Source organism: Muntiacus reevesi, chromosome 10, assembly GCF_963930625.1.
Source record: "Muntiacus reevesi chromosome 10, mMunRee1.1, whole genome shotgun sequence".
Classification (NCBI taxonomy): Eukaryota; Metazoa; Chordata; class Mammalia; order Artiodactyla; family Cervidae; genus Muntiacus; species Muntiacus reevesi.
The window spans coordinates 57,936,976-57,956,821 of record NC_089258.1 but is presented as its reverse complement, the minus strand read 5'-3'; the positions used below and the strand labels follow the sequence as shown (position 1 = coordinate 57,956,821).

Here is a 19,846-nt window from a genome sequence, read left to right as displayed (position 1 = left end):
TCAAAATTGGGAAAGGAGTGCACCAAGGCTGTATATTGTCACCTTGCTTATTTAATTTATATGCAGGATACATCATGCAAAATGCTGGGCTGGAATAAGCACAAGCTGGAATCAAGATTGCTAGGCAAAATATCAATAACCTCAGATATGCTGATGATACCACCAGTGGCAGAAGCAAACAGGAACTAAAGAGCCTCTTGAATGAAGGTGAATGAGGAGAGTGAAAAGGCTGGCTTATAACTCAACATTCCAAAAACTAAGATCATGGCATCTGGTCCCATCACTTTATGGTAAATAGATCGGGACACAATGGAAACAGTGACAGACTTTATTTTCTTGGGCTCCAAAATAACTGCAAATGGTGACTGCAGCCATGAAATTAAAAGACACTTGCTCCTTGGAAGAAAAGCTATGACAAATGTAGACAGCGTATTAAAAAGCAGAAAAATTACTTTGCCGACAAAGGTCTGTCTAGTCAAAGCAATGATTTTTCCAGGAGTCATGTATGGATGTGGGAGTTGGACCATGAAGAAGGCTGAGCACCAAAGAACTGATGCTTTTGAACTGTGGTGTTGGAGAAGACTCTTGAGAGTCCCTTAGACTGCAAGGAGATCAAACCAGTTAATCCTAAAGAAAATCAACCCTGAATATTCATTGGAAGGAGTGATACTAAAGCTGAAGCTCCAATACTTTGGCCACCTGATGGAAAGAGCTGACCCACTGTAAAAGATCTTGACACTGGGAAAGACTGAAGGCAGGGGGAGAAGGGGACGACAGAGGTTGAGATAGATGGATTGGCATCATCGACTCAATGGACATGAGTTTGAGCAAACCCCGGAACATACTGAAGGACATGGAAGCCTAGCATGCTGCAGTCCATTGGGTCACAAAGAGTGGGACGTGGCTGAGTGACTGAACAACAATGCTTTTGCAAGATACAGTGAATTTTCATTATAGTACAGATATAGGCTTCCCTCATAGCTCAGTCAGTAAATCATCTGCCTGAAATGCAGGAGACCCAGGTTCGATTCCTGGGTTGGGAAGATCCCCTGGAGAAGGAAATGGCAACCCACTCCAGTATTCTTGGGGAAATCCCGTGGACAGAGGAGCCTGGTGGGCTACAGTCCACAGGGTCGCAAGAGTCGGACTTGACTTAGTGACCCAACTACCACCACCACCACAGATATGGAACCTGGTTAGATCAGAAACCACTGTCTCAGGGAACAATATCTAGTCTGCGCACCCAACACAACGTGTCACCTCACTGACTCCCTCCATGGATGGTACTTTCACCTTGGCGGGTAATTAGGGTCAGGGACCTACATACCTTCCTCCCAAACCTCACAACAAGCCTCAAAGGTGACTACCTTTTTGTATAGAAAAGGTAACCCTCTATTAAAAAGCAGTCTAAACTGGAAAATGATATTGTACCAGCATAATTTGTCAGATGATTAAGATTACTATTTATCTGCTGTGGAAATACTAAGTGTGTATTTCTTTTCATTAGAAATTGCATGTACAAACTCTTCACCCATAAACATTTATATTCAACATGTCTGTACTCTTATATATAAACTGTGTCTTTGATGAACAATATACAGTTGTTGCTAACATCTTAAATACAGAAGGGATTAAATTTGGTTCTTACAGCAGACAGAGCTAGGAGCTCCAGCGAATTCAAATCATCTAAATCCAATCAGGAATTAAGAGGATTTAAAGCTGGGTTTCAGTTCCTATGAGGCTGGTCTATTTCCAGTTCACCAAAGCTTCAGTGGTTCTTTAAAGTTTATTGTCCAGCTCTTCTAGATGCACTCAGGTGGTAGTTTTCCTAAAACAACCTAGCTTGTCACTGCTGGGAGTAGAATGAAGGAAATTTTTGCACTGAAACGTTGTACAACGTGTGATACAAATCTCCATTCATCTCCCCCAGGGAACCTTCAGTAAAATACACATTTTATCCCTAATTTTTTTTTTTAATCTTTTGGCCACACTGAATGGCGTGAGGGATCTTAGTTCCCTGACCAGGGATCGAACCCTCACTCCCTGCACTGGCAGCTCCGAGGATTAATCAGTGGACTACCAGGGAAGTCCCCCGGCCCTCCTGCAATTCTTTAATGCAAGAACAATTCATTGTTACTTAATGGTGAAAACAAGGTTGCCTGGGGCTTTGTAATCAGTTTGAGGCAAAAACAGAGGTTTCCAACAGGGACAGGTAGATGGCTTATGTGTATTTGGAGTTCACACACACACGCGGTGCTAAACTCAAAGTGTCCATGTTAAGCAAAAGAGCCACATTAAATACATTAAATGGTAAAGAAAAGTGTTCCATTCCTAAACTGAATTTCATATTGACTTTGAATTCACAAAAATCACGAGTTCTGAAACATTAAGACACGTTTCCATTAAGCACAGGCCAGTCCTTGGCGAAAATAAAGGTAAAAGCACATTTTCCTCATTATAAGAAGGGAAAAAAAAAGGTATTGTGTAGTAAGGTGTCCCACAGAGGGTTGTGTTGTTTTTATTTTTTATAACACTAAGCTGAGTTACTGTTGATAAAACTACTATACAAATGTTCTATGGAGAAAAATTTCTTTTTAACTTTTTTTTTCTTGCTTTGCTTTTATTTTAGTCAACTGCCTATTACATCCATTAATGTCAACTCTTTACATTGGGGTATAGCTGATTAATAATGTTGTGATAGTTTCAGGTGAACATGGAAGGGACTCAGCCATACATACACATGTATCCATTCTCCCCCAACACCCATCCTATTCAGGTTTCTGCATAACATTGAGAAGAGTTCCCTGTACTATACTGTAGGTCTTGGCTGGTTATCCATTGTAAATAAAACAGCCTGTACAAGTCCATCTCAAGCTCCCTTCCTCCCCCCAATCCCTTGCAAATGTAAGCCTGTTCTCGAAGTCTCTGAGTCTGTTTTGTAAGTAAGAGGACAATTTTTTCTTACTCACATCTCACCTAAAATCATCGTCCTTCACCTCAGTCTCAGTTGTGTGAAATCTGAACCAAGAAATTCAGGACTAATTTTATCACTAATTAACATTTTAAAAAATAGAGTAGGGAATCCCCAGGTGGTCCAGCGGTTAGGACCCTGCGCTCTACTGTAGAGGGCCTGGGTTTAATTCTTGGTAGGGGAACTAAGACCCTGCAAGGCTGGATGGTGCAGCCAAAAATTAAATTAGAAATTAACAAATAGAGTTTTATGAAGACTATCCCTTTCACCTCCATTCACATATCTTTACAGTTGTCAATATTTAATTATTAATATAAAGCTTCTTCTAAACCTTTAAGTGAAACAGCTAATTAAGAAAATGCTAATGTGTACCTTTTCCCCTTAGCAAAGGCATATCTAATTGCTTCTCCTGTTATTTTTTCCCCAGTAAGACAATGCTTGCTAATTATCTGCCTTACTTGTACAAATATTTGACTTACTATTAAATATACACAAAATAATTTATGAGAAACGCATACATAATAAAGTAAAAGAGAGATGGACAATAGTTTTGCTTTAAAGAAAGGAAATGCTTTAAAGAAATTCTAGCTTTATAATAAAAGCCATTTGCTATCTGTGCCTCAAAGTGGACAAAAGTACACTTTAATTTTTGTCTCCTTATAGTATTACTAGGAATATTATTTTGAGAAAGATAATTTTATTTTATTTATTTTTTTTAATTTTTAAATTTTTTTATTTTTCAGTGGGTTTTGTCATACATTGATATGAATCAGCCATACAGTTACACGTATTCCCCATCCCAATCCCCCCTCCCACCTCCCTCTCCACCCGACTCCTCTGGGTCCTCCCAGCCCACCAGGCCCGAGCACTTGACTCATGCATCCCACCTGGGCTGGTGATCTGTTTCACCATAGATAATAAACATGCTGTTCTTTTGAAACATCCCACCCTCACCTTCTCCCACAGAGTTCAAAAGTCTGTTCTGTACTTCTGTGTTTCTTTTTCTGTTTTGCATATAGGGTTATCATTACCATCTTTCTAAATTCCATATATATGTGTTAGTATGCTGTAATGTTCTTTATCTTTCTGGCTTACTTCACTCTGTATAATGGGCTCCAGTTTCATCCATCTCATTAGAACTGATTCAAATGAATTCTTTTTAACGGCTGAGTAATATTCCATGGTATATATGTACCACAGCTTCCTTATCCATTCGTCTGCTGATGGGCATCTAGGTTGCTTCCATGTCCTAGCTATTATAAACAGTGCTGTGATGAACATTGGGGTGCACGTGTCGAGAAAGATAATTTTAGATTACTTATTAACATGATTTTTATTTTCAAACTAATTTTCATTGGAAAGAGAACAATCTCTTAGAGTCAGTTTGCTCCAGAAAAAATGCTACTGATTTCCTTAGAAGTAGATTTTAATCCTTATTACCATCTTAATTCTTTAAAAAAAATTTGGCTACATGTAAGCTTGGGTGATAAAACATTGACTGCCTGAATTTGAATCTTTCATTTCCACACATTAACCATCTGAATGAGACCATTTATAATCCTTTCTGAACCTCAATTTCTTCATATATAAATGGAAATAAAATTCCTTCCTTGTGTATTTGTTCTGGGAATTCATGATAATGACTATAGAATATGCACACAGCATTTGATACCCGGTAGACAAGGAAATGCTAGTTATTATTCTAAGAACCTTGGCTTCATAGAATAATACATATTTGAGAAACAGTCACAAAACTAATGCATTAAAACAGTGAAACACTGTACTATAAGGAAGGTGCCCAGCCAGGAAGCTAATGAGGGCGGAAATCTATCCAGCCCATCATTGGAAAAGTGCTTCTTTTCTTATTCCCATGGGCCAGTGGAGCTCTGAATCAGCCTTTCAGCACCAGGGAGTTCCTAGAGGATGTCCTTCAGGAAACTGATCTAGGAGCATAAAATGCAGACCTCGGGGGCGACAGAGGCTGACCGATGGTGTTAAGAGGTAAGGGATCAGAGGGCGCTGATCCCCGTACACAACCTAGGTGGGCTGGCAGAAACCCAGGGAAGGCTGTGTGGTGGGGGTTGGCACCTCCTGGAAGTCCTGTGATGGAGAATGCTGGTGTGAGAGCAGTGGGCTGCCCCCCTGGGGCCTCCCAGAAGTAGCACAGAATTAAGGGGAGAGACCCCTAGCTGGAAGGGCCTTTGTGGATAAGGGCATGAGACCTGGGTTATTAAGAAGGACAAACTTACGGACAGCTCAGTGGATTCAGAAGTAACAGAGGTTATTAAAGAACAAGTGGGCTCCTTCCCCACTGATGAATGTCCTGGTCTTACGTAAGCCCCAGAATGAGGCTCAAGTCTAAGATAAAGATAAGAGCAATCCCAGGTAACTGGGTTTTCATTTCCACCAGGGGAAGAAAGTGAGTTTCAAATGTAAATTAAACTTAAAATTAAACTTAAATAAACTTAATGGGTCATAGGATTCCCTCCTATGGGACATGATTCCCTCCTATGCAATTCAGAAGGGATTAATACATCTGATCATTTATTAGTGGTAAGTCAGGGATTCTTCCAAAGAGACTACAGATTGGCAATAAGAGAAGAAAGCACGTCATGTCTGTAAATTTCCTTGGGTAGAAAGGGAAGTGGGAGGGGGGATCAGGATGGGGAACACATGTAAATCCATGGCTAATTCATGTCAATGTATGACAAAAACCACTACAATATTGTAAAGTAATTAGCCTCCAACTAATAAAAATAAATGAAAAAAAAAGTTCCTTTAAAAACAAACAAAAAAAACCCCACATTATCTGTACTTGCAAGTTATGCCATATAGAGAAACAACTGCCATCAAGGGCTGTGAATGAGCTCTGATGGGATACAGCATTGGTGTAAAACTTTAAAAAAAAAGAAAAAGAAAAAGAAAGCATTAAGTGTGAGAAACCTCCTCCTTCTGGCCACAGGTTATATCCCCACAGGCAGGGCTCCCAAAGGCATTGTGACTAGAGTATATTCTTGACTCTAGATTATTTGAACAATCATTTAAAGACTTTCTTCTTTAATCAGAGGAGACTGTTCAAACACTGCTTAGCTCTATATTTTAGGAAGAGTAAAATACTAGTGTGGTCATCTGGCTGTTTTTTTCCCTCTTGGTGTCCTGAAATTTGCTGTTCATTGTGGTTTACAAGTGTTTAAGTCAAGTCTGCTTCAGTGCTTCTCAAGCTAACGTGTGTTACATGTTTAGTCACTAAGTTGCGTCTGACTCTTTGCAACCCCAAGGACTAATGTGTCTATCACATTTTCTTTTCCTATTCATTGTGGATGTTATAACTTTTAAGTATCATAAAAATAAATTATTAGAAAGCAAAACGGAAAAAAAGATGCGCAAAACACAAAGTCCAAAAATTTTATCAGTCAATAGACAAAAAGTTACTGTCAATTGCTAAAAACTTTTCTAAACATTTATTCTCTCTCTTTTTTCAAAGGTTATTATTTTTCATATAATATAATTTGGTAAGGAATTTTATGTCCTTTTAAAAATGTTTATTTATTTATATTTTTGCCACACCCCATGGCACTCAGGATCTTAGTTCCCTGACCAAGAATCAAACGAATGCCCCCTTCCCTGGAAGAAGAGTCCTAACCACTGGACCACCAGGAATTTGTTCTTACTTTCTGTACTTATCATGGAGTGGTAACCGGTAACTGCTAACATACACAGATTAGCTATTACATTAGAAAACGTTCGATATGTGTTTTTTAAATACATAGCAGAAGAACATAATAGCTCAAGTTCAGTTTTTGAACCTTCAAAGTAATAAAGAAAAGAAGATAATTTAAAGCTTAAAACCCTATTGAATAAGACATTAAGAACAAAATTCTTTTCCTGGGTTTAAGCAAATGTGAGACATGAATGCACAAGTCAGGTTCATTACTATTTTTTTAATGAAATGTATGGTCATCTGACTGTAATAGAAAGTAATAGTCAAATGACAACTGTCTACTGAGCTCACCATTCATCCCTATGGGAATGCAAAGTCCCAGCAGAAAGCATTACCAACTCTGGGAAAACTCCAAGACAACGGAACAGAAAGGCCCAGGACAATTATCCTTAAAGAAGGACATTTAGGGACTTCCCTGGTGGCCAGTGGCTCAGACTCCAAGCTCCCAACACAGAGGGCCTGCATTCCATCCCTGGTCAGGAAACCAGATCCTACATGCCACAGCAAAGATACTGCTCCTACACGCCACAATTAAGACTCAGCACAGTCAAATAAATACTTTTTTTTTTTTTTTTAAAGAGGGCTTCCTTGGCTCTCTAGTGGTTAAGAATCCGCTTTGCAGTATAGGGGACACTGGTTCAATCCCTGGTTCGGGAAGATCCCACATGCCATGGGTCAACTAAGCCAGTGGGCCACAACTGGTCCACTGGCTTAGCATTTAGGCTTAGCATTTACCAAGCCTAAACGCTGCACCCACTGAAGCCTGTGTGCCCACAGCCTCCTGCTCCACAAGAGAAGCCACTGCAATGAGAAGTCCATGCTCCCTGCACCTAGAGAAAAGCCTGAGCAGCAACAAAGACACAGCACAGCCATAAATAAATAATTATTTAAAAAGACATAAGTACATTTACATTTCCTCTGGAGTTTTATAAAGATTAGGGACATATGAAAGTGGATTTTGTAATGAAAATATTTTAATTTATTCATTTAATAAATATTTATTAAATGCCTTTTGTGGATGTATGCTATCTTAAATGTCACAGGACAAAGAGTTTGTAGTTTAAAAAAGGTATGATGTGCATATAAAGAACACATCACTGAGTAGGAGTGGCCAGAGCTATATGAAGTATTGGCCATGAACGATTTGATTTATGAGGCTACTGGTTACTCTGCAGTGTCTCTAAATATTAAAAGTTTGATCCCCGGGTGGCAAATACATTTTCTTCTAGATACTGCACAGCAAACAGTAGTAATACTAATTAAAGCAGCCTTTATTTTCTGTAAGTTTCACAGGGAAATGATGAAAGATTAGAGTGTACTCTTATTTGTCCTGCTTAATAACTGCACTAAAAGATTCCATTTATTACAGTCAAGATGGTAAAATATAAATGAATTTTTGTCACTCTTTTCTTCTCCTGGAATGTATTCTTCAATGAAACATACTTTTCTATTTTCGCTTCTGTGCCAAGTAGATAAGAATCAGATGCGCTTAGTCACTCAGTCGTGTCTGATTCTTTGCAACCCCATGGGCTGTAGCCCACCAGGCTCCTCTGTCCATGGACTTCCCCAGGCAAGAATACTAGAGTGGGTTGCCACGCCTTCCTCCAGGGGATCTTCCCAACTCAGGGATGGAACCCAGGTTTCCCACATTGCAGGTGGATTCTTTACTATCTGAGCCACCAGGGTTATACACATTTCTCTATGTTAGGCACTTAAAATATTATTTCAATGAATTTTTGGAACATCTGTATGAGAAAAGCATCATTATTATCTCCATTTTATCAAGATGGAAACTGAAGAACTTGCCCAGAATTACACAGTGAGTAAGTAGTTTGAGATTGGAATTCAACTCATTCGATTCCTGCCTGAGTCCTGAAGTGTCACCCCAGCTCTGGACTCACATTAAATCCCTGCATTCTTTTTCATTGGCAGTCAAGTTCACATGTGCCCCAGAGGCAATTGTGATATTTCCACACTTACAAGACTTTAACAAGGGAACTCAACCACTCACAAAAGCAATGATTATATGTTATCAGCAATAACTTAAGATAGAAATACTTTCCAACCACATGAAGTTTAAATCTACCAATCTTCACAAACAACAATTCTCTATCTGCCTATCTTATCTACTGATAGATGTTCTTCTATTCACGGACAAAGAAAGAATAAGTTCTTTTACAAGGTGATGATTGTATAGATCAAATCAGAAATGCAAAAGGAGATAGTGATGACGGATGGGGAGATGGGAAACCAGTGTGAAGGAGGGACAATGTATATAGGAAAGACACAGGGAATTGAAGGTGAAGTTGACAAGTGCTGGCGCCCACACCCGGGGGTGTGGGAGAGTGGGGCAAAGGAGACAACTCAGTTCCTCTGCCTCTGGTTTAAACCTGTCACTGGAAAGAGCAAACCCTCTTCCGTGGGCTAGTCATTCGTTTAATCTACGAATCAGAGATCAAAACTCATGCTAATACACAGCACCTTCGTGAAAAAGAAAAATGCTCTGAATTGAAAGAAAGTTTGCATATGCCCCCATTGAAATTAATTTCAGTATTTTTAATTTTAATAAAGGCCAAGAACAGAATCAGGTCAAAGGTAAGATGCATAGATCTTCCAAAAAATATAAATTGTGAATGAGGACTTTTCTTTGTAAATTAGTGGTGGTTTTAAAATTAGGTTAACTGTTTCCCAAGATTTTCTTCACATTTGTTTGACATGTATCTACATTCTCTTTAGTTATGCTTTTTCTCCCCTTCCCTCTCTTATTCCTACTCTAACCACCTTCCACTCTTCACAGACCTGGCTTAAGAAAACCAAATATATGGTTCTATTATTAGTTAAGTGGGTTAATGATTAACAGCAGCTATCTGAAAACAAATAGATAAGGTGAAAATTGTTGTGCAATTTAAATCCATTGTCGAAGAAGGTTTTCTTATTCAGTGTTATAGTCACCCCAGATGTCCAGGAGAGAAAAAAGTACATTTCAAGATGTAAAAGGTCTGTAAGAGCAAAAGAAAAATTTCTTTCTTTCTTTCTTCCCCCTTGTCCCTTTGTAAATTTCATGATTAAAAAAAGAAATGAGGTATGAAAAAGAAAAAAACAACTAATGAAATAAAGTGTTGTAGGGTGTCCCACAGAAGGAACAAACAAGCATAAATAGGAAGATCCTTGAACACATGTATCTGTGCCTATTATTCCTCAAAGCAATTTTATAAAATTTAGTGTCTGCCCTTTCAGGACAATTGGATATCTCTGCTAATGCAGATTAGCATACTGTAAATAGTGCCAAATACAGTGTTATTCATAAAGTACCCATTGAGCATTTTTGGACAATGCTAACATAGACTAACAGAGAAGGCAATGGCACCCCACTCCAGTACTCTTGCCTGGAAAATCCCATGGACAGAGGAGCCTGGTGGGCTGCAGTCCATGGGGTCGCTAGGAGTCAGGCAGGACTGAGCGACTTCACTTTCACTTTTTACTTTCATGCATTGGAGAAGGAAATGGCAACCCACTCCAGTGTTCTTGCCTGGAGAATCCCAGGGACGGGGGAGCCTGGTGGGCTGCCGTCTATGGGGTTGCACAGAGTCGGACACGACTGAAGCGACTTAGCAGCAGCAGCAACATAGACTAAAGTTCAAGAAAGAAAACCACGCTAGTGCTTTCACTGGCCCTACTGAATGTTTCAGTGCCTGCTGGAAAAGGACTAAGACTAGAGTTCAAGATCAGTGTGTATATCTGGTTGCTCATAAAACATTAATTGCATAAATATTAAGGACCAGTAGCCAATAACAAAGGTCTAATTCTTTAGGCATGCATATTCTAGCCACTTGCATGCATGCATGCTCAGTTGCTTCTGCCCGACTCTTTGTGACCCTATGGACTATAGCCCGGCAGGCTCTTCTGTCTGTGAGGATTCTCCAGGCAAGACCACTGGAGTGGGTTGCCATGCCCTCCTCCAGGGATTCTAGCCATTCATCCAAATGCAACTGATTTTCCTTTAGGGGGAAAAATCAGTTAATTCATCTATTTCATAATACAATAATTTAAGTGAAAAGAAACAACTTACTACTTAACTGTTTATTTTAACACTGAGATGAGTGTCACACAACTTTGTGAAAATAGGTATTTGAATTCTGAATGACTTAGAATCAGTCTTAATGCCAAAGTTTTCCAGTCCATTTTTGTGGGCAGAGAAAAGCTTTTCTGCTATCAGGCCTGACCGTTCTTCCTTCACTAGACTACAAGGGAGAAATCTGCATCCAGGAACAGGACTTCCTGGTTTGTGCTTGACCGTTTCACTATATTTGCCCTTGACTGTATCCTTTTGTGACATTCAGAAAGCTGAAAATCTTTATACACACTTAAGAATAGCTATATCTTCTGCTCACTAATAAAATAAAATTTGCCTGACTTTTGACATCCACATTTTACAAGAGGAATGCATGTGAGTTTGTGTGTTGAGGGAAGTGTCTCCCAATTCCCACTGAAAGGTCCCCATGAAGTCAGTCAGTGTTTCCGGAGTATCTCAAGGTCTCATGGCAAGAATGCAGGAGCTCTAGGATACAAGATATAACAAATCCATTTGTGTCAGATGATGTTATGCATACATAAATTAACTCCATGGCTCATACCAAAAAAAAAAAAAAAAAAATCACACTTAGGGATGAGAATTGGCGCTGATCCTTGAAAAAGAGGGAGACATGAGTCTCACCATTAAAATGAGAGCTGCCAGTGTAGGCATAGGCATTGGGTTACCTGCATATGTTAATCCTGCATCTGAGAGAAGGACTCAAAGGCTCCTTTCTAAGTCCTTAAGGAAACCAGACTCTCAAATGATCTAAGAGGGAAAGCTTCAGCGAGAAAAGAAACAAAATGTTGCCCTCCTTTCCTGCAAGCCGGTTTCATCGTCCCTCCCTCTCTGATGGTAAACACCAGAGGATTATCTCCCAGAAAGCTGAGCACAAGCCTGTCACAGCCTGTATTTGAAAAGAACAGAAAGCCAAGGAATCAGGACCCGAGAAAAGTGCGAGGAGGGTGATCCAGGGGAGTTAGTGGAAGTGATGGCAAACAGCGTCGTTCTGTAACCAGGCGCCCAGCAAGGTGGCTGTGGCAGGTGGAGGGGTGGGGTCCCCAGAAGGACCTTCCTGGCCCCAGGGGGGCTACTCACCCTCGCCGGCCGTCCTCCGAGTCGCTGTCCGAGGCCCACTCCTCGCCGATGTCCGGCAAAGCGAAGAACAGGGTCTTGGGGCCGGGGCCAGGCCCAGGGGGCACCCGAGCGCTGGGCTCCCTCTCCCCGGGGCCGGGGAGGCGAGGGTTCCGCGGGCTCGCGGTCACACTGCTGCTGCTGCTGCCCGCCGAGCCCCCGACGGACGGATAGGCCTCCCAGACCGCGCCGGGGCCCGGGGGCGGCCGCGCCACGACCACCAGGTGGGCGGGGGAGCCTGCCGAGCTACGGCCGCCGCTGGAGGGGGCGGGCGGCAGAGCCAAGGACAGGGGCGGGGGCGAGCACCGGACTTTGGCTGCTCCCGGGCTACTCGGCAGCGAAGCAGGAGTCCCCAGCGCCTGTGCCGGGCGGCCGGCGACGGAGACTCGGGCGTGCGGGGCGGCGAGCAGGGGATGGAGCGTGGCGGGCGTCGGCTGCAGCAGGACCGAGGGCCCCCGAGAGCTGGACGGGGAGTCGGGGGCCAGGGCCGGGAGAACGGTCACGGTCCGGGCCGCGCTGAGCGAGGTGCCGGGGCGGGAGCCCGCGGACCCCGCGGCAGCAGCGCCTCGCGAGGGGCTGGAGGAGGCGACCGGCGAGGGGGCCGCAGGGGGCGCCGTCGAGGTCTTGAAGATTTTGGCAAAGAGAGACCCAAGGTCCAACACCGCGACCTTCATGTCCTGGCCCTAGAAACGCAGTCCTGGCTGTGGCCCGAACCTCAAGTCCACGCGGAGCCGGCCTGCAGGGCTCCATCCACCGCCGCCCGCAGGGCTCGGGACGAGGCGGCCCTGGGCCGGGGTGGCGGGGCGCGGCGGGGCCCGTGGGGTCCCCTCTAGTGGCTCACCCCGAGGGCCTCTGATGCTCTCTGCTCGCGGAGGAAACCCTCCGGGCGCTCGGCCCCGCGACTCCTCGACGCCGGGTCGGCCGCCGGCTGCGGTCAGCAGTCCCTTCTCTGCCCGAGCGCTGCTGAGAGACCCCGAGGGCAGGGGTCCCGGTGCCCACCGGGGGCGACTCCTGCAGCCGCCAGCGCCACCGCGGGCAGAGGACTCAGACCCGTGCCTCCTGCCGCCGCAGAGACCCCGACGGGCCCCCGGGACGGCGCGGGCGGTTGCTAAGCTAAACAAAAACCCGGCTTAGCTCACAGCTAATTGGGCCCCAGACTGCAGCCTGGGGCTGCGTCTACAGTAGACACCTGGGTCTCCTTCCTTGACCCTCGCCTTAAAGGAACACTCTCCAATTTCTCCATCACCCCTTAGAGCTTCACCAGATTCGCAGAACTCTGGGCTAAGTGATAACGAAGTTTGAACACAAACCTGGGAACTATAACCCTGATTCCAAAAAATCTGGGACTTAGCCAATCAAAGGCCAAAATGAACCATGGCCAGCTCTCTGACAGGAGGGAAGGTTAATAAGAAGATGTATTCAGATCATTTCTAAAGTATGAGCTTTCAGGGTTTAGGCCCCTAATCATCGAATTGATTCTGAACACATGTAATGGAACTTGAAGGGAGAGTCAGCAAAAAGGGTCATTGCTGAGTGAAGCTTGATTCAACTCAGCCAGTTCCTTGGGAGCTGCACTTTGCTGCCACCTCTCTGGGTTTCTGATTTTACAGGCCCAGGACCTTCATAGCTGAGCAACCTCTTAGGATGGAGCCCCAGTAACTTAACTCATAAAATACTGATGTGTAAATCCAACTCAGATGTGTTAAGTAATAACAGCTGCAGTGCTGTCTGCTTTTTTCCCTAGGAGAGGAATTCCTGTTAAGGTCAAATTAAGTTGATCACAGAATCAAAGTAAGGGGAGTAAGTCATATATATGATATATATTTCATATACGGAGGGCAGTAACATAGGAGCAAATCACCCTTCTCCATGGACAGCAGGGAATTCACCCACCTGTCTTTAGCTCTCTAGCTATTTCTATGCTTTTATTACTAACCACTTCCATTATTGCACAGGCCTTTTTTTAACGTACATGTTATTATTGTTGTATAGCTGCAAAGTCGTGTCCAACTCTTTTGCGACCCCATGGATGTAGCCCGCCAGGCTCCTCTATCCATAGGATTTCCCAGGCAAGAATACTGGAGTGGGTTGCCCTTTTCTTTTCAAGGGATCTTCCCCACCCAGGGATCGAATTCGCATCTCCTGCACTGGCAGGCAGATTCTTTACCACTGAGCCACCTGGGAAGACTGCTTTAAATACAGAGATACTGTTAATAAGGCCAACAGAAAAGTTCCTACTCTTTCAAGTCCCAGCGTTGAAGGTAGTTTGTCTCTGAGGTGTGTTTGCAGGTACCCCCTATTATGGGCTGAACTGTGATTCCCACGAAGATATGATATAGTCCTAACTCTCAGTGTGTGTATGTAACCTTATCTGGAGATATCAATAGGATCTTTACAGATAAAATCAACATAAGACACATTCATTAGCATGGGCTCTAATCCAATACCCTTAAGAAGAGAGATCTCTGAACATAAACAAAGAAAGAGAACATCATGTAATGGCAGAGGCAGAGGTTGGAATGAGGCAGCTATAAACCCAGGGGTGTCAATCTTTGAAGGCCAGCCCCCGGCAGTTAGGAAGAGGCAAGGAAGATCCTTCCCTACAGGTTTCAGAGGGGGCTTGGCTCCGCTGGCATCTGTTACCAGACTTCTAGTTTCTGAAACTGTAATAGGAAACATTTCTGTCCTTTTAAATCACCCAGTTTGTAGGACTTCCCTGGTGGTCCAGGGTCCAGCTGCTGCTGCTATGAAGGGTGAAAGTGAAAGTCGCTCAGTTGTGTCCCACTCTTTGTGATCCCATGGGCTATGCAGTCCATGGAATTCTCCAGGCCAGAATACTGGAGTGGGTAGCCTTTCCCTTCTTCAGGCGATCTTCCCAACCCAGGGATCGAACCCAGGTCTCCCATGTTGCAGGCGAATTCTTTACCAGCGGAGCCACCAGGGTATATGGGATCAGTCCCTGGTTGAGGAGTTAGGATCCCGCATGCCACAGAACACCTAAGCCCATGTGCTGCAACTGCTGGGGCCCACGTGCTCTGGAGCCCATGCAACTACTGAGCCCACGCGCCACAGAGAGTCCATGCACCGCAGTGCAAAGATCCCACATGCGGCAACTAAGACCTGACGCAGCCAAAATTAATAAATATTAAAAACAAAATCACCTGGTTTGTGACACTTTGTTATAACAGCCCTAGGGAACAAATACACTATTGGGGTGGTAATTAATACTTGGGATGCTTCATAAGATCTTTCTGGTACCTCTATGAAAGGCTTCAGTGGGTGTATTTGCTCTAAAAAGCTGACTACAGATTAAAATAATTATCATAGTTGTCTAAAAGAAATCTACAGGGAGGATGACAGAAAATATAAAAAGGACAGAAAAAAATATCATTGTGGTTTAAACAGTGGATGTAAGAAGCTTCTGTTCAGCCAGCTTCATGAAGAAGGCACAATGGATAAATGATTGATCCTTTTGTTTGAAGGTCCTTTGAAAATGACGGATAATTGCAAACACGATTAACAATTCTACACAAGATGCTAGGTCTTTTATACCCATTGTTCATCTGTCAACAGTCTTTCAGACAGATGTTAGAGCCTACCTGGCTTTTCTGTTAATTACCAGTAGCATGTCATTCTCAAAACATGAGCCCCAGGTGATGTACCATGATGGTCTGACTCAGGCAGAGTAAGGAAATGAGAGTAAATGCAGCGAATCATCCTTTATAATTTTGCCAGTGTTGATTTTGGATAGACTTTATTTCAAATGCCAAAGCTGTGTTTTATGTGATAAAATTCCCCTGCTTAAATTGTTTAATTATTTGGTTTTCTGATGTGTATAATGATGCTTGGCTACATCACTGAGAAAGTATTAGGCAGTGATGACCATGTTGCTATGTAGAGATATTATGTTTTGGAAACCTGAAAGTTAAAACAACCTGAGGAATTAATCTGTTTAGGGATTTATATCATCTCAGCATGATTCCAAGGTCAAGATTCTATCAAGAAAAATACTGTCGAATCTGATTTTATAAAAGAAACAACTAAACAACTGGGCAAGGAAAGGCATGTGTTGATTCGACAAATATTTAGCTTAGCACCTGGGTGGTGACGGTACGGTATGGAAGCCTTTGGGGCTGGACTTCCTAGGTTCACACTGTCTCTGCTACTGGCCAATACCCATGGCTCTCTGTCCCTTAGTTTCCCCAACTGTAATCCCAGGGTGATGATGGTTCCTATCTCAAATAATGGGACTTGAAGAGTTACATTGACACATGCTTGGGATGTGATATGATCCCACAGGGTAAGCTCTCAGTAGATGGTTTTTCGTCACATGTGATGCCAAGTTACACCCAAAGGATCCTCTTTATCTCAACACGGATGAAGCCCAGGACTCAGGCGGCAGTGCCTGCAGCTGCATCGCCCTCCAGCGGAGCACAGGAAATCCGTGCAGGCGGTGGGGCTGCTGGGCTCAAGGCTTTAGGTCTCACCAGCAGGTCTCTGTCCACTTCAAGGGCCTGCAAGTCCAAGTTTGTGCTTAAAGAGAACTGGGAGGTGCATAGCAGCCTTGTACCTGAGAGTTTGATTCGGTATAAAGCTTCAGTTTTAGCACGTAATAACTGTGCACAAGACTAAGGAAAGGGAGCAAGAACCTGTGGAGTCCCCTGGGTATAAATCCTTTCTGTGTTTGTAGGGAAAGGTTTCTTCAGTCTCCTAGAACTTAACAGAGTTCCAAAGGGCAAATTCAAGCCCCTGCTAATCAAGGAAATAGATGGGGAGACAGTGGAAACAGTGACAGACTATTTTTTTGGGCTCCAAAATCACTGTAGATGGTGACTGCAGCCATGAAATTAAAAGATGCTTGCTCCTTGGAGGAAAAGTTATGACCAACCTAGACAGCATATTAAAAAGCAGAGACATTATTTTGCCAACAAAGTTCCCTCTAGTCAAAGCTATCGTTTTACCAGTAGTCATGTATGGATGTGAGAGTCAGACTGTGAAGAAAGCTGAGCGCCAAAGAACTGATGTTTTGACCTGTGGTGTTGGAGAAGACTCTTGAGAGTCCCTTGGACAGCAAGGAGATCCAACCAGTCCATCCTAAAGGAAATCAGTTCTGGGTGTTCATTGGAAGGACTGGTGTTGAAGCTGAAGCTCCAGTACTTTGGCCATCTGATGTGAAGAATCGACTCATTGGAAGAGACCCTGATGCTGGGAAAGACTGAAGGTGGGAGAGAGGGAAAACAGAGGATGAGCTAGTTGGATGGCATCACTGACTCAATGGACTTGAGTTTGAGCAAGCTCCAGGAGTTGGTGGTGGACAGAGAGGCCTGGCGTGCTGCAGTCCATGGGGTCCCAAAGAGTCAGGCATGACTGAAGTGAACTGAACTGAACTGAATCAAGGAAGTGAAGGAATTTGGAAACAAAGGAGGAACAATCAAGAAACAATAGTGCAAAAAAAAAAAAAAGAAAGAAACAATAGTGCGGTAATTAAAGCAGGGTCCAGGCTCCTCCTCAAAGGACAGACAAACCCATATCTTTGAGTTCTGAAAGAACTAAGGTCTCCACCCGCGTGGAGGATGGTAACTTCCTGCTGAGTCCTGGAACATCTCTTTTATCTCGCCAACAACCAAAGAGAAGAAAGTCACACACCCTGTAGCCCTCACCCTAAGCCTATAAAAACATTTCACTGAAAACCATTGAGGACTTTGAGATTTTTTGAACATTAGCCACTCGTTCTCCTTGCTTGGCCATTCAGTAAACCTCACTCTGCTCCAAACTCTGCCCATTCAAATTGTTTGGCCTCACTGTGCATTCATTCATCACGTGAACTTCTGTTCCATAACACTTGTCAGTCTTGCAAAATACTGATAAATTGAAAGCTGAAAATATTTGCAGAACCAAGGTAATTGCTGGGGGGGAAAAGAAGAGTAAAAATCCCTGACTCTTCATGAAAAACATTTCACAAACCAAGATGCTCCAAAAGAGGAATAGAGAGGAAACTGAAGAACTGGTTAACAATTCTCTAAAAATAATTTGCAACTGTAGAAGAGGAAGAAAACTATTTTTCTGTCTACATTTTAGGTTCATTGGCTGGGCCCTAAATAAAAGATTGACAAAAGAAAGATTAACAAGAGTAAAGTTAAGAAGCTTCCCAGTAAGGAAATAATATTTGTACTATTTTTCTGTAACACCGGCCAAGATAATGCACCAGCAAGAGAAATTGAAAGCATCTGATAAAATATTTGTAACAAATACTTATGTACAAAAAATTCACAACTGTAGAGCACATGGCAGTTGACACTGGAACAGATTGAACCACTGGCTGGGATTATAAAACACATACTGATCCAGAGGAGGAAAGTTACCTGTAGCAGAGGTTTTCAGCTGGAGTTCATCCCCTGTGGACATACACTCCAAGATGAAGACAATAGTAGGAGAATAAGAGGAGATGCTGAGCCCTGCCCAGATAAGAGATAGGGACCACATATTCTTCATTCTCAAGGTCAAGGAGAGCTTCCTGACTACACTTGTATAGAAAGGCTCGGTGGAGGTCAAAAAGAGGGTGCTGATGCCAACCTACCCACAGGCCTCTTCCCTGGAATCCATCTTGGCTAAGAGATGCACGCCCAGATGGGAGGACCCTGAGCTAAAGCAAACACAGACTCAGCTAGGCAAAGCAAGGTGACTGGTCAGAGGAAACCCAGAAGAAACGCCCCATGTAAGAGATTCAAAGACCATGAAGGCATGACTCTCTGCCTCTGCCCGTGGGCCTGCTCACGGGCACTCTTGTTCCTCCTAACAAACACTTGGCTTGTTTCACTGCTTTCCGTTGCATTGTGGGAATTCATTTCCACAAAGCTGATGGGCCAGGGGCCTTGTCACTGACCCCCCGGTCAGCACTCTCACTCCGAGACCTCATTCCATCTCTGCTCAAGAATCAAAATCCTGCTTCAAGCCGCTGCAGGCTGGAATGACTTGAGATCAAGAAGACAAGGGAAGAGGACTTCACATTCCTAGGGACAGCAAAGTGTGGGACAGTAAAAACACGAGGAAAGTAATGGAAGACACGGCCGCTTAGTGAGGTTTGTTAATGTCGACCTTTCCATGGTACCATCTTATCTCTTCCTGTTCCTGGTTCGGGAGGTTTGGGGTGGGGGTGGGTGGGGGGGGGTGGTGGTTCGCCTTCACATGGGGGTTTCTATTCTGCTTTCATGCAGACGGTGGGGTGGGGGTGGGGGTTCACCTTCACATGAGAATTTCTGTTCTGCTTTCATGCAGATGGTGGTGGTGGGGATAGGGATGCAGATTGCTCATCCTGGTTGTCCTTTTTCTCAATTGCCATCAGCTCAAAAGGACCCTTATGCCAGTGTCACACATTTTGGAGTGGTATACAAAGCACGATGGGTATAAAATATCCTTACCTTTGACTTATAACACTTCAAATGTTTAAAGTTCAGTATATTATAAAGGACACGATGCTTATAGTTCTGACTTTTAAAGTACAGCAAGAAAAGGCCACTGTGAGGAAAACTAGCTTTAAAAAGCACAGAGATAATTCATATGATAAATTTAAACAGTTTTCAAAAACGACAGCACTGTTGGGGACTGACTCATCAATTTTCCAGGAATACAGTCAAGGACCTTCTCTCTTTGGACTCCTCCAGTGGTCATTTCTTTGTCGTTATGGTAACTGGCCATAAGCTTTCCCTGGTTGCTTAAAGCCCTGTGGCCAATGAGCACAAAATGAAAAGTGAAAGATTAAGAAGGGAGCCACAGAAAGGTGAGTTCAAGGAAAGTTTTGAATATTTTATTTATTTATTTTTTAATTTGGCAATGTCACACGGCATGTGGGATCTTAGTTCCCCAACCAGGAATGGACTCTGAGGGCCCTGCGTTGGACGCTTGGAGTCTTAACCACTGGACCACCAGGGAAGTTCCAACATCTCCTTTT

The 19,846-nt window shown here is 43.4% G+C and overlaps 1 protein-coding gene across 2 annotated transcripts in view; it reads right to left on the bottom strand.

Annotated features, from left to right (window-relative positions):
• FAM149A (family with sequence similarity 149 member A) overlaps positions 1 to 12,636 on the bottom strand; it is a 41,894-nt gene extending 29,258 nt beyond the window's left edge. Inside the window, exon 1 of one of the 2 annotated variants that reach the window (XM_065947555.1) lies at positions 11,863 to 12,636. In XM_065947555.1, coding sequence (XP_065803627.1) covers positions 11,863 to 12,572 — 710 coding nt within the window. In that variant the 5' untranslated portion in view covers positions 12,573 to 12,636. The remainder of the gene's footprint in view (positions 1 to 11,862) is intronic. The other variant, XM_065947554.1, reaches the window with a different exon arrangement.
• Between the last annotated feature and the right edge of the window lie 7,210 nt (positions 12,637 to 19,846).